General features: G+C 41.2%; 1 protein-coding gene across 5 annotated transcripts in view; it reads left to right on the forward strand.

Moving 5' to 3' along the window:
* patj (PATJ crumbs cell polarity complex component) overlaps positions 1-13,573 on the forward strand; it is a 226,801-nt gene that overhangs the window by 64,512 nt on the left and 148,716 nt on the right. For 4 of the 5 annotated variants that reach the window (XM_033028540.1, XM_033028544.1, XM_033028541.1 and 1 more), the window contains exons 17-18: positions 4,319-4,384; positions 6,998-7,129. In XM_033028540.1, coding sequence (XP_032884431.1) covers positions 4,319-4,384; positions 6,998-7,129 — 198 coding nt within the window. The remainder of the gene's footprint in view (positions 1-4,318; positions 4,385-6,997; positions 7,130-13,573) is intronic. The other variant, XM_033028542.1, reaches the window with a different exon arrangement.

Below are 13,573 nucleotides of genomic sequence, written 5' to 3' on the forward strand. Positions count from 1 at the left end.
CCCATGCCCCATCCCAAGCTCCGGGCTCGCTCCTCACTCCAACTCCAGCACCAGTCTCGGCTCCAGCCCAGGTCCAGTCCCCGGGCTCAGCCCGCGATATCACCCTCCTCACCAGGCACCGATCGGGCGACGGCAGCCGCCGCCACTCCTCGTTCACCAGAGCGCTGGAGTGCCCCTCCTTCCCGGTGTGTCCCGTCCTGCCTTGCGAGTGCATTGTGACATCACTTGGATTTTATTTTGCGAAATGGGTGAGTTTTTGGGGCTGTTTTTTAAATTTAAAGGATTAATAACTTCGGAAATATATGTGGGAATGCAACGGGAAGATGTTTATTGCCACGACGGGAAAATGTGAGTAGGATGTGCGAAAATGGGAAGGCTTTGGCCTAGCATTTGGAAAAAGATAGGAAAACCAGATTGACACATCGTGGGCACAAACAAGACAAAGACTTTTAGTTATGTAAAGCTAGGAGGAAAGAATTCAAGCAGGCGATTACCAGGGCCAAAAGGAGCCATGAAATGTCATTAGTGAGTCAGATTATGGGAAATGCCAACAAATTTTATATGTACATTAAAAATAACAGGGTGACCAGAGAGCTGGCAGGACCAATCACGGATAAAGGAAGGGATCTATACCAGGTTATTGAGAACGACAAGAGAGGAGATTGCGGAGGGCTGGACAAGGATCTTTGTTTCTTGTCTAGCTGCAGGCGAGGTCCCAAAACAATGGCGAGTGGCCAGTGTAGTTGAAGTAGCGAGAATTCAGGGAACTATAGGCCAATGAACCTCACGGTCGTTGTCGGGGAACTATTGGAGAGAATTCTTCGAGATAGGATTTACTAATATTTGTAAGAGAATGGGCCGACTAGGGATAACCAACACGACGTATGTGGCAGGTTGCGTCTTGCTGATTGAGTTTTTGAGGGTTGATGAAAGATGATATGGCAGTGGATGTTGTATACATTGATTTTAGTAAGGCTTTGATAATAATAATAATAATAAATTTTATTTATGGGCGCCTTTCAAGAGTCTCAAGGACACCTTACAAAAATTTAGCAGGTAGAGGAAAAACATGTAAGGGGAATGAAATAAATAGTAGAGACATGACTAGTACACAAAGTAAAGACAGAATACAATTCAAAACACAATATGAGGCAATTAATGCACAGATGAAAAGGGAGGGGGACGTGGGGCTAAGGATAGGCAGAGGTGAAGAGATGGGTCTTGAGGCGGGACTGGAAGATGGTGAGGGACACGGAATTGCGGATCAGTTGGGGGAGGGAGTTCCAGAGCCTGGGAGCTGCCCTGGAGAAGGCTCTGTCCCCAAAACTGCGGAGGTTGAACTTGTGGATAGAGAGGAGACCGGCTGATGTGGATCTGAGGGACCGTGAGGGTTGGTAGGGGGAGAGGAGGTCAGTGAGTTATGGGGGGGCCAGATGGTGGAGGGCTTTGTAGGTGAGGATCAGGATTTTGTAGGTGATCCGGTGGGAGATGGGAAGCCAGTGAAGTTGTTTGAGGACTGGAGTGATGTGATGCCAGGATTTGGTGTGGGTGATGAGTCGGGCGGCTGCGTTCTGGACCAGTTGGAGTCGGTTGATGTAGGTGGAGCTGATGCCAAGGAGAAGTGAGTTGCAATAGTCCAGTCGGGAGGAGATGAAGGCATGGATGAGTCGTTCAGCAGCGGGAGGTGTGAGAGAGGGTCTGAGTTTGGCGATGTTGCGGAGATGAAAGAAGGAGGTTTTAATGACATGGCGGATGTGAGGCTCAAGGGAGAGGGTGGAATCAAAGATCATGCCAAGGTTGCGGGCCTTGGGAGATGGGGAGACAGTGGTGCCGTCGCTGGTGAGAGTGGGGTTATTGATTTTGCTGAGTGTGGCTTTGGAGCCTATGAGGAGGAATTCTGTCTTATCGCTGTTGAGTTTGAGGAAGTTATGTTGCATCCAGGTTTTTATAACTGACAAACAGGAGTTGATATGGGAGAGGGGGGGGTTGTGGGGGGATTTGGTGCCGAGGTAGATCTGGGTGTCATCAGCGTAACAGTGGAAGTCCAGGTTGAAGTGGCGGAGTATCTGACCAAGGGGGAGGATGTAGATGATGAAGAGGAGGGGGCCGAGTACGGAGCCTTGGGGAACGCCTTGAGTGACTGGCTGTAGCAGAGGTGTGGTTGTGGAGAGAGATGAAGTGGGATCTGTTGGAAAGGTAGGAACGGAGCCAGCTGAGTGCAGAGCCTTCAATGTCGAGGTCTTTGAGTCTGGTGAGCAGGATGTTGTGGTTCACTGTATCGACTGTTCACTTGATAGACTGGTAAAACATGGTAGACTGAACCATAAGATTAAGATGTATGGGATTCACAATGAATGGGTCATATGGGTTCGGAGCTGACTCACTGATAGACGACAGGGTTGTCATGGAGGGTAGATATTCTGGCTGGAGATCTGTGCCCAGTGGAATTCTAGTGGGATCTGTGCTGCAACCTCTGCTGCTTCTGATATAGATAAAAGACCTAAACGTAAATGTAAATGGTTGAGTAAGTTTGGTGAGTAAGTTTGCTGACGACACCAAAATTGGAGGAGTTGGAGACAGTGTGGAAGGCTGTCAGAAGATACAGCAGGAAACAGATCAGCTGCAGAAATGGGTGGGGATGAGACAGTTGGAGTTCAACCCGAGCAAGTGTGAGGTGTTACACTTTGGGAGGTTGAATGTAAGGGAAGAGTACACAGCAAATGGTTAGACCCTAAAGGGGCTGTCCCACTTGGGCAACCTAATTGGCGAGTTTAGAAGAGTTTGAAAAAATGACATGTTGAAGACCTCCTTCGACTATGTAGAAGACCTCCTTCGACCTCCTTCGACTATGTTGAGGACCAGCTTCGTCTAGCTACGACTAGCTACGACTAACTTTGGGAAAATTGGATACGGAATAGTGGAGAGTGAAGACGACCTCCTTCGATTCCCTTCGACCTCCCTTTGACTATGATGAAGATTATCTACGACTTCCTTCGACCACCTTCGACTACCCTCGATTACCTACAACTAACATGCCGAACTACTCCTACTACAACTAAACCGACGAGTAAAAAAAGTATCGATTTTTTCCATGGCAACCTTTTTTTACTTGCGGGCATTTTTTAACACATTGAAAAAACCCGCCACAATCTAGCTGAGGCCTCGAGTACGCGGAGACCACTCTTGAGCATGAAGGAGAGTTACGAAGACCTCCTACGACCTCGTGTCGACCATGCAGTGAGTATGAGTCGAAGGCAAACTCGCCAGAACTAGCGGATTAGGTCGCCCAAGTGGGACAGGCCCTATAACTGCATTGATGTGCAGAGGGTCTAGCAGTCTAAGTTCTTAGCTCAGTGAAGGTGCCAGCACACAGATAGGTAAAGTAGGCCTATGGTATGCTTGCCTTATTTGCTAGGGGCATTGAATATATGAGTCACAAAGTCATGATGCAGCTCTGTAGGGTTTTGGTTAGGCCACATTTGGTGTATTGTGTGCAGTTCTGGTCACCCCATTACAAGAAAGATGTTGAGGCTTTGGTGTGGAAGTTTACCAGAATGGTGCCTTGATTATAGTGTTTCGGCTACCTGGAGAGGGTAGGTAGAATTTAATTGTTTTCTCTTGAATATTGGAGGTTGAGGGGAGATATGATAGTAGGTATATAAAATTATGAGAGGCATAGACAGTCGGAATCTTTTTCCCAGGATGGAAATGTCCAACACTAAAAGGTGAGAGGGAGAAAGTTTTATGGAGATGCGTGGGGTAAGTTCTTAGACACAGAGAGTGGTGGGAGCCTGAAACAATTTGGCTGGGGTGCTGGTAAAGACAAATACAATGTGGCATTTAAGAGGCTTTTAGATGGGCACATGGAAGTGCAGGGCTAGAGGGATATTTATCATGTACAGGCAGATGAAATTAGTATAACTTGGCATCATGTTCGGCAAAAACATTATAGGCCGAAGTGCCTGTTCGTGTGCTTACTGTTCTATGTTGTTGTATTATTTATGTTAAGTACGTATGGAAGGATATTTCTAAATATATTGCTAAATATTGTATTTGAATGTACTTTTGACACCCGAATAGAATAAGATAGCTTCACTTTCCTTTTAAAACACAAATCCCTCTGTTGTTCTGTACACCTTAAACAATTCTCCCTTACTGCTGCCATATACAAATTCATAAAAGCTTATGTTTTTCCAACACTCTCTGCTGGGTTTTTAACTAATGTTCTGTGTATGTTCAACCATCCTTTTGTGAAATCATTGCTAGTCCTATAAGAATCAGCACTATATCATTATATATCTGTATGTTCTATCTATAGGCTTCAGAAAAGTACGAGATGATAAGGCCACCATCTCCCTGGAGTAGTGAAAATTGTAGCCACCAGGTAAATTGAACTATTAAAATGAGAATCAAATTAGATTTAGATGTGTATCAGGGCATATCCCGTTATCTCCCCCCCCCCCCCCCCCCCCCCCCCCCTATGTATAAGACATTTTGCCCTTGTCAACATGATTTCCATGTCAAACTTAATTAGATTCATAAGGGTAATTCAGCAAGATTTGGCCACTGTCCTTTTTTTGATGAGCTCAAAAGTACGATTTGGAGAACAACGGCTTTGCATCTTACCAATAGGCTATAACTTTGAGCCTATAAAAATACAGTAAACCCTTGCAATGATAGACCGCACAGAGGAGGTGGTGTCCGTTATTATCGATTGTCTGCTATAACTGAATTAGGAGGTTAATATGTACAGTGCTATTGCCAATAAACAGCCAATACACTACACAATAAATAGTAAAGTACACAAAATACACAATGCCTAGGAACGGCACAGTGGCGCCATGGTAGAGTTGCCACCTTACAACAGCAGAGACCCGAGTTCAATCCTGACCTTGTGTGCTCGGGTTTCTTTCCATGTTGCGGAGACGTGCAGGTTTGTGGTTTTGGTGGCTTCGGTGGGTTGTACTGTTTCTGTGGCTCTCTGCATCGTGGCACCAGGGGGCCGGGTTCGATTCTGGCATCGATTTGCTGTGTGTTTCTGGTGCACTAGCTCTATCCTACTCACTGGAGCTGGCGTGCTAGGGCACCCAGGGCAGGGGAGAGTGGGGTGGTGAGAGTCGGCACAAGCTTGGTGTTTCTACGCTGTATCTCGAAACAAAATCATAATCATAATCATACTTTATTAACCACGTATGTTTTTTTAACATACTAGGAATTTGATTTGCCATACAATCATACCAATAAAAAGCAACAGGACACACAGAATACATTTTAACATAAACATCCACCACAGTGACTCCTCCACATTCCTCACTGTGATGGAAGGCGAAGAAAAGTTCAATCTCTCCCTTCTTTGACCTCCAGCGGTCGGGGGCCTCTAACCTTCCGTTGACGGGACGATGTTACTCCCGAAGCCGGCGGCGGGCCTCCTGCAAGCTCCTGCATCGGGGGGGGAATCTAGGCTTCCCCTCGCAGGGTGATCTACCCCGGGTTGGGGCTGGTCGAACGTCGTGCGGCTTTTGGAGCTTCCCGATGACCGTCCCAACCCAGACTGCGAGCTCCTTGATGTAAAAGTCCGCAAACCGCGGTTTGAGCATTGATCCCAGGCAAGGAATCGGCTCCGATTGTAAGTCCACGGCCCAGCGGTGGGGCTCAAAGTCGCATCTCTGGCAAGGTAAGAGACTGGAAAAAAGTTTCCCCTGAACCTCTCCCCCACACCCCACATAAAACAAACCAGAGAACATTAACACAAACTTTTAAAACACACTAAAAATAACAAAAAAAGGCGAAAAGGACAGACATCAACAGGCGAGGCTGCCGTCGAAGCACCACGCGGTGATAAACTAAGCTAAAATGGTTCAAAAACACCATTCGCCCCATCCATCTAATGGTCATTCTATGAAACAATGACCTTGATCTACTGATTTGGTTCTCTATAACCAAATTCTGCTATAAAGAAGCCATTAAAACGAGAGTTTACCGTAGTTGTGGTAAGTTGTAACATATATTTTAGCATCCCAAAAATTACGTTTAACTTTGAATAATGTGCAAAGTATGCAGCCAAAGGAACATCTGTTCTGAACGTAGCTTTGCATCAGACACAGCCTTGGAAAAAGTGGTTTTGAATTGTTTCTCTACACCAATTGCACCATACTAATTTGTACAGATTTGTTATTTTTATTGTAGTGATCCCATGTGAAATAGTTTGGGCAAGTAAAATTCAGAGGTTTATTCACAGTGCAAATATTCACCATATATGACAGATTGTTACAATATTGGCAGAGTTATGCAGGCTGGCATAAAAATAATAGATAGAGGAATTGGAGATAAGAGTGTGTGGCCAAGGCAGGTGCAAAAGCATTTTGAAGTGAAATAAATAGTATTGGTATTAGATTTTCTCTGATGCAGCTGACCTAGAAATAGTTTGTGTTGATAATAGAGTCATAGAACATGGTAACAGGTGCTATTTATATTAAGCCGATTTTCCGTCACAGGGTCAATATAGCCTTCGATGCAATGGCATTTTTAAGTACTTCATAAATATGATGAGAATATCTTCCGCCACCATCCCCTTAAGCAATGTATTTTAAGATCTCAACGTACCAAATTCCTTCTATATCTCTTAGCTTATATATATGCCATTTGATTATAAACACTTCTATTTAAGAGAAATGGTTCTTGCTATATATTAACTATGCTTCCCCACAATTTTTTTTAAACTATTCAAGTCCACTCTCAGCCTTCACCATTACAAAGGAAATAAACTAAGCCTACCTGGTTTATTTTCACAGCTGAAATGCTCCATCCCAGGCAACATACCGGTGAATTACTTCCACACCATCTCCAGTGCAATCACAGTCTTGGAAGAGTGAATTAGGGAAAATATAAGTTTGATAGTGCAGACTAGAAATCTGTAATATATTTATCTGACAAAATAGATGTAATGATTCCTGACAAGTCAATATCAATGTTTTACAAGTTAATTTATTTTCCAAAGGTGGATGTGGATACTGAGACTAATGCGGAAGAGGATGAAGTTGGGGAGGTGGCTCTTTGGACTTCAGACGTGAGAGTGATTGAACTGCATAAAGGTTCTGAAGGTTTAGGTTTCAGCATCTTGGACTATCTGGTACTTTCCAATTTGTATACATTTTTAACAATGGACAAAAAATACAACAATTACATTTTCTTTGAAAACAAATTTTAGAATATGTTTGATAGTAGAAATCCTTTACCAAAGTGGTGACTGTGCTATTTTTGAAAATTGGGATAATGGAATAATTTAAGTATTAGCAGTTAAGTGCTAGTAACAATTTAGTAATGGCATTAATTTATTGTGTAATTCATTTGCAATTTTTGGTTTTCTTCCCATCCCACGGTGGAGAATTATATGTTTTGATGCAAAGGCTGGTGGGATGAAAGGTGAGGACCGGGAAACTCTATGCTTGTTCTGTCTGGGGAGGAGGGGGAGCGAAGGAAGAACTATGGGAAACAGAGGACTTGAAGGAACCATCCACAACAGCAGTAGGGAAACCGCTATTACTGAAGAGGATGTCCCACAGTGGAAAGCCACATCTTCGGAGAAAATGTGATGAGATGGCAAAATTGAGAGTAAGTGATGACACCCTTGCAAGAAGAAGAGTGAGGAGGTATAGTCAAAATGAAGTGGTTGGGTTAAAATGAGGGAGAATAACTAGAATCCATCTTCCCTTGGTGATCCCTGGACTGTTTCCTTTTCACTTATCAACCTGCAAGTTTTTTGTTGGAAAATGACAGGTGATGCCATGCTCCCAATTTTTACAAACATTGAGTTGGTATTGGAGTCTTCAAGCACTGGGATTCAGCCTCATTGTTTCTGGTAAACTAGTGGAGATATTTACGATGCATGACAGCGTTCGACATTATCCAAGGTTATGAGAACTGTGGGACTAGCCCAACAGTGAGGTAGTGATGTAAGAAACTGCAATTGGGATCAGGTAAAATATTGGGAGTCGAGTAGTTTTTTTGTACTTTAGAAGATATCCTGTCATTTTTGGAGATTGGTAAAGATTGGAGAAAGTATGTTTTGTGATTAGATACTATTGGGACAGGGATCACCATTATTGAAAGGTTGGCAGATTTTCAGAGTATCGACCATTGGAAGGAAAATGTATTAGCTTCTGGCACAGATATTACCTTCAGCAATTTAAACAACTGCCAGTATCCTGATCTATTTTGCAGGAGCCATCAATGTAACACAAAAGCAGCTGTATTTGTGTTGCTTTTTGTTGCAATGTGTGTGTCCTATTGGTGAAAAGGGAACATGTAAAGTATTGTTCTAAAAAAAATGATTGTATTATTAGGCATTCATTAAAACATTCTACAACTACTTCATTTTAGTGCATAGCTATCTGCCAAATTTGTGTACTGTCTAAAAACAATTGACCCAGATGTAGGTCACTGATTTTATTTGTAATGCTGTTTACATTGTAATACTAATGAATAGTGCGTTAACTTTATAACTTACATGATAATGTCAGAACGTCTTGCTCTCAATCAGGATTTTTTTATATCTTAAAGCTGTGGCTATGAAGGTAAAATAAAATCATTGGGAAAGCGTAACTGTTAGAAATTAATTCAGCATAGAATTACCAATGGACAGTGTTATGTCTGAAAGGCATTAAAGGTAACTTGAGGATAGAAAGAGGAGATAAGAACTTGTTTTCTATTTTGTTCCTGTGGATAATTAAAGTTTAAAGTTTGCATATCCTGGCATATCAAACCATAACCTTTACCAAGGTTTTTTCAATAAATCTTGCAGGCAGTATTTTAAATGCTGATTAGGTTTGAAATATATTGGTTTCTTTTTAAAATTCCAGTAATCCTAATTTGATTCTAACTAGCCAAGATGTCCAAAATATCAGAATGTTAAGCATGAATACTTTGTTAGATATTGGGCCAAGATATATTTCCATCATTGTGGAAAGATTTTGAATTTTCATATATTCTTACAATTTATTTTTGAAAAAAGTATAATTGTCAATAAAAATTGGATTGCACAGCACAATTCTCCTGTGCTTTACATGATTCAATTTCAATTAGAAATATTAAGTTACGAAGACGAATTGAAAACTTATTGCAAGTTCTGAGGTTTCCTTCCAGATGCTTTGCTGAAGAAGGGTTTCGGCCCGAAACGTCGCCTATTTCCCTCGCTCCATAGATGCTGCTGCACCCGCTGAGTTCCTCCAGCAATTTTGTGTACCTTCGATATTCCAGCATCTGCAGTTCCCTTTTGAATGCTTTGCGTGTCTAATGTGCTTTTGCATGGATGTACTCAGCTAAGTGCATTTCCCGTTGCCACTTTCATGACTTTGGACATCTGGGTAACTAGCTGATGGTTTGGGTCATTTGTGGAGAACAGACTCTCACAAGATTTGTGAGTACAGCTTCATCATTACATTTGTGGCCATATTGGTACCAGTGATATAGGTAGGAAGTGTAGGAGTCCTGCAAAGATAATTTAGGGAGTTAGATAGGTTAAAAACAGGCCTCCAGGATCGTTATCTCAGGATTAATACTCATTCAAGAATATAAAGATATTTAAAATATAATTATAATTTGGCATTGTGTGTGACACAAACATTGTAAAGCAAAGGGGCTGTTTTGTGCTGTACTGTTCTTAGGTTGAAAAAAATGGAGTGCGGTGAGTAACCCTTTGTACGTTTAACCCATTTAACCCCTGGAGATAGCGCGTTCTTTCGGCCACTGCAACTAACAGGACACACTCAGTCACCACTCAGTACCTCCCTTCCCATTTGCTGCTGCTTTTTCCTGCTGGCCCATCACTTTGTGCGCTCCCTGCTCTACTGCCGTCTCCTCATCCTACCCCCCTCTGTCCACTCGCCCTCTTAGCCCTCCAGTACCACCACCTCCTCCTTCTACCCTAGAGTCACCGACATACTCCACTGTGCGGTAGCTGGTGAGACGGGAGGGTGCCCCACGGTGATCAAATTATATGGTGGCCCTGTCGGTGGCAGCGGCCTGAAGAAAACGCTATCGCCAGGGACTACAACGTAAGCCGCAACTACAGCCGTGTCACTGGACTGTGCGGTGGGTGAAGAGAAGCTCGCTGGTGCAGACCAGAAGCATCAACGCCTAGTTTTAACGTGAAACGACACAAAGTGCTGGAGTAATTCAGCAGACTAAATCAGTCTAAAGAAGGGTCACCCATGTTCTCCAGTGATGCTGCCTGACCCGCTGAGTTATTACAACACTATGTTTCCGTTTCTGTATTAAACTATCATCTGCAGTTCTTGGTTTCAACTATATAAATGATAGTACGTTACTCAGTTACAACGGACAATCGACAATAGTTGTACTCACAAATCTTGTGAGAGTCTGACAAACACCATTTCCCCCCTCCCACCCATCGTCTGTAATAATGTGGGTTTACAGTACTTTGTTATTTTGTAAATGCTAGAAAATTAAAAGTAACCAAAAGTTGAAATTAACTTATAATGAAAATATGCCACTTTAATGCAAGATTTATGCCAAAGTGGGTTGCAAAGTTCTCAATGGATCACAAAAATTTATTAACTGGTTGACCTTCAGTCACAGTAATAAAATACATTAAAAAGCTGATAACTTTTATTGGTGTACAAAACTATTTCGTGCTGCAGGAAATATATTTTTGTATATTAATACCATAATATAAAATTATTTAAAAACCTGGCATCAATGCAGGCTGCTTATAGAAAGTTTTTGCCTGTGTTTTCAAGATTGTGGGACCTATTAATCTCTAAATTTAAAACATTATCTTTTGGTGTTCTCAAACATTTACACATAATGTTATACCCAAATGGCAGACAATTGATTTTTCTGGTAAATAATTTACTGATGAAAGTTATAAATTTGATTCATTTATATTTTTATCTCTGCTGAAAATCTGTCACAATTGTTATTCAAGGTTTTGCTGGCATATTCATTAGTTAAACTTTAAAGTGCAGAAATGTTGAATATTTTTGTAATAATCTAACATAGTTTCTGCATAAAACACTAGAAATATTAAGTTGCTTGCAGCTCAAACTGGCCAGTGTAGGGAAAACATTACCTATCAAGTTTACCTTTATTTTTACCAGATAATGAAGTATGTTTAATAAAGATGAACTCTGCTTGTAAGTGCATGCTGCCAGATGAAATGCAGCCTTTCTGTAAACATATTTTCCTCAGGCCCTGGAGACTATGATTGACACCAGCTGTCTAATGGAACATATGTACTTTTCCTTTTTTTATTTGCCAGCTGCATGATAAAGTATTACATTAACTGCAACAAACATTTAAAGAATATTTAAATATAGAAAGCCTTATACTTTTTAGGAACTTCTTCATGTTTTACTTTCTATTATGTTTAAATGAGAGATATTTCAGAAACAAACCTGCTGTTATGAATTTTCAATAGGTGTAGGCTAATGTATTCATGTTTGATAATTCTATGAACTTTAGAAAGCATTTCATGGAGAAATTACAACAGACTACTTAGATTTTTCAATTGTTTTACCTTAGGCTTGAAAGTCAGTAATGGGAGGTGTAATCAGTAATTGTTGCAGAGTGAAATTTCCTGGATTACATATGGATTGGTGGAATTTCTACCTCCAGATTTTCTGTGCAACACAAATTGCTGGAAGTGCTGTCTGATAACGGGGCATCTGCAACCTCGCTAAACATTGATAGCAAGAAACATTAGAGTTTTGGGATACTGCATGGAAATAATGGGTTAGCGTTTGATGGCACTGGGCCTCTACGCACTGGAGTTTAGAAGGATGCCGAATAGTGAAAGATCTGGATAGAGCCGATATGGAGAGGATGTTTCCACTATTGGGAGAGTCTAGGACCAGAGGTCATAGCCTCCGAATTAAAGGAAGTTCCTTTAAGAAGGCGATGAGGAGGAATTTATTTCATCAGAGGGTGGTGAATCTGTGGAATTAATGGCCACAAATGGCTGTGGAGGCAGTCAATGGATATTTTTAAGGCAGAGACAGAGAGATTCTTGATTAGTTCGAGTGTCGGAGATTGTGGGGAGAAGAAAGATAGATCAACCATGATTGAATGACGGAGTAGACTTGATGGGCCGAATGTGCTAATTCTGCTCCAATCACGTGAGCTTATGAACAAGGTCTTTGGCCCACCGAGCCCACACCGATCATTGATCACCCATTCATACTAGTTCTATGTTATGCCATTTTCACATCTGCTCCCTACACCCCTGGGGCAATTTACAGAGGGTAATTAACCTACAAACATGCACGTCTCTGCGATGTGGGAGGAAACCCACAAGTCACAGCGAGAACATGCAAACTCCACACGGACAAGACCCGAGGTCAGGATCCAACCTGGGTCTCTGGCGCTGTGAGGCAGCAACTCTACCAGCTGCAAAACTGTGCTGCCCTTAAACCCATGAAATTGAAGGAGAGCGAAATAGGACAGGGAATGAAGTAGTGGGCATTAAACGCTAAGTAGCTGAAAGTGAGGAAAGAGAACAGACTGAGAGAAGTATAGAAGGAAACAATAAACAAAAGATAAGATTTTTAAAATCTAACATTTTAGAGAGCTGTAAGAGTTGTTGGTAACTGCTGGCTTGACGCTTCACAGTTAACATGCTAGGAGCATAAATCCTAGTGTTGAAATGATCCTTATGTTATTAAGTCTAACTTTCATGCCTTTGTGTAGCATTTGTAATTTGTTTTATCACTATAAATACAGTAATTTCTTTAATCACATAAATTGCTGTTCTCAAAAGCCTAACATTAAATTGGAAGCGCAAATTATTCTGCAGGTTCTGCAGATTTGACAAAACTCTTTTAATGTACAAATGTTTGTGTCATTTGCACATTAATAACCTTGTACCTATTAAGCTTGCCATTATTTTCCCAGCAAATTGTGGGTCAATATGTTGGTATGTTGAATGTGAATTTCTACGTCATTAAAGCAGCTGAATGGAGCATAAATGACAGTTCCTATTGTTGATAGATTTTACATAGTATGTGCTGAGAAAAGAGGGGAAATTAATTGCAGTAATACTGAAACTTTAACTTTAAAGTTATTTTAATGATTTTATTGTAAAATTTGATTTTATTTTAAACTATTGCAACTTTAAGATCTAGTTTCACTTTCGCAGGGAAAGTCTGACATTAAAAATCACTTTCATTCTTGCATCAAATTTAAATTATAATTTTTAAACATTGGCAGTTTTTCAATCTTTATTCCAAATATTGTATCACAAAGATTGTAGAATATTTTTATGTACCATCAATGTATATGGTGGTAAAGTTTCATTTTTTTTCCCCAGGCCCCAGGTATGACAGTTACATTAGGTTTGCTGGGGCAGCAATATCAGTGTGCAGAGTTTTTGCCTGTAGGCTGTGGGCCGAGGAGCCTTTTCGTTTAGTTTTGTGACCCAACTCACAGAACTACCTAAATTTTTAACATATTATGTAAAAATATTATATAAATCAAACCTGAAACTCATCAAGGACAAAACCTGCACATTTTTAAAAATATGAGAAAAACCTCAAATTTTCTGAGTAGTAATTGCCCA

Source organism: Amblyraja radiata, chromosome 10 (genome assembly GCF_010909765.2).
Source record: "Amblyraja radiata isolate CabotCenter1 chromosome 10, sAmbRad1.1.pri, whole genome shotgun sequence".
In the NCBI taxonomy this organism is placed as follows: domain Eukaryota; kingdom Metazoa; phylum Chordata; class Chondrichthyes; order Rajiformes; family Rajidae; genus Amblyraja; species Amblyraja radiata.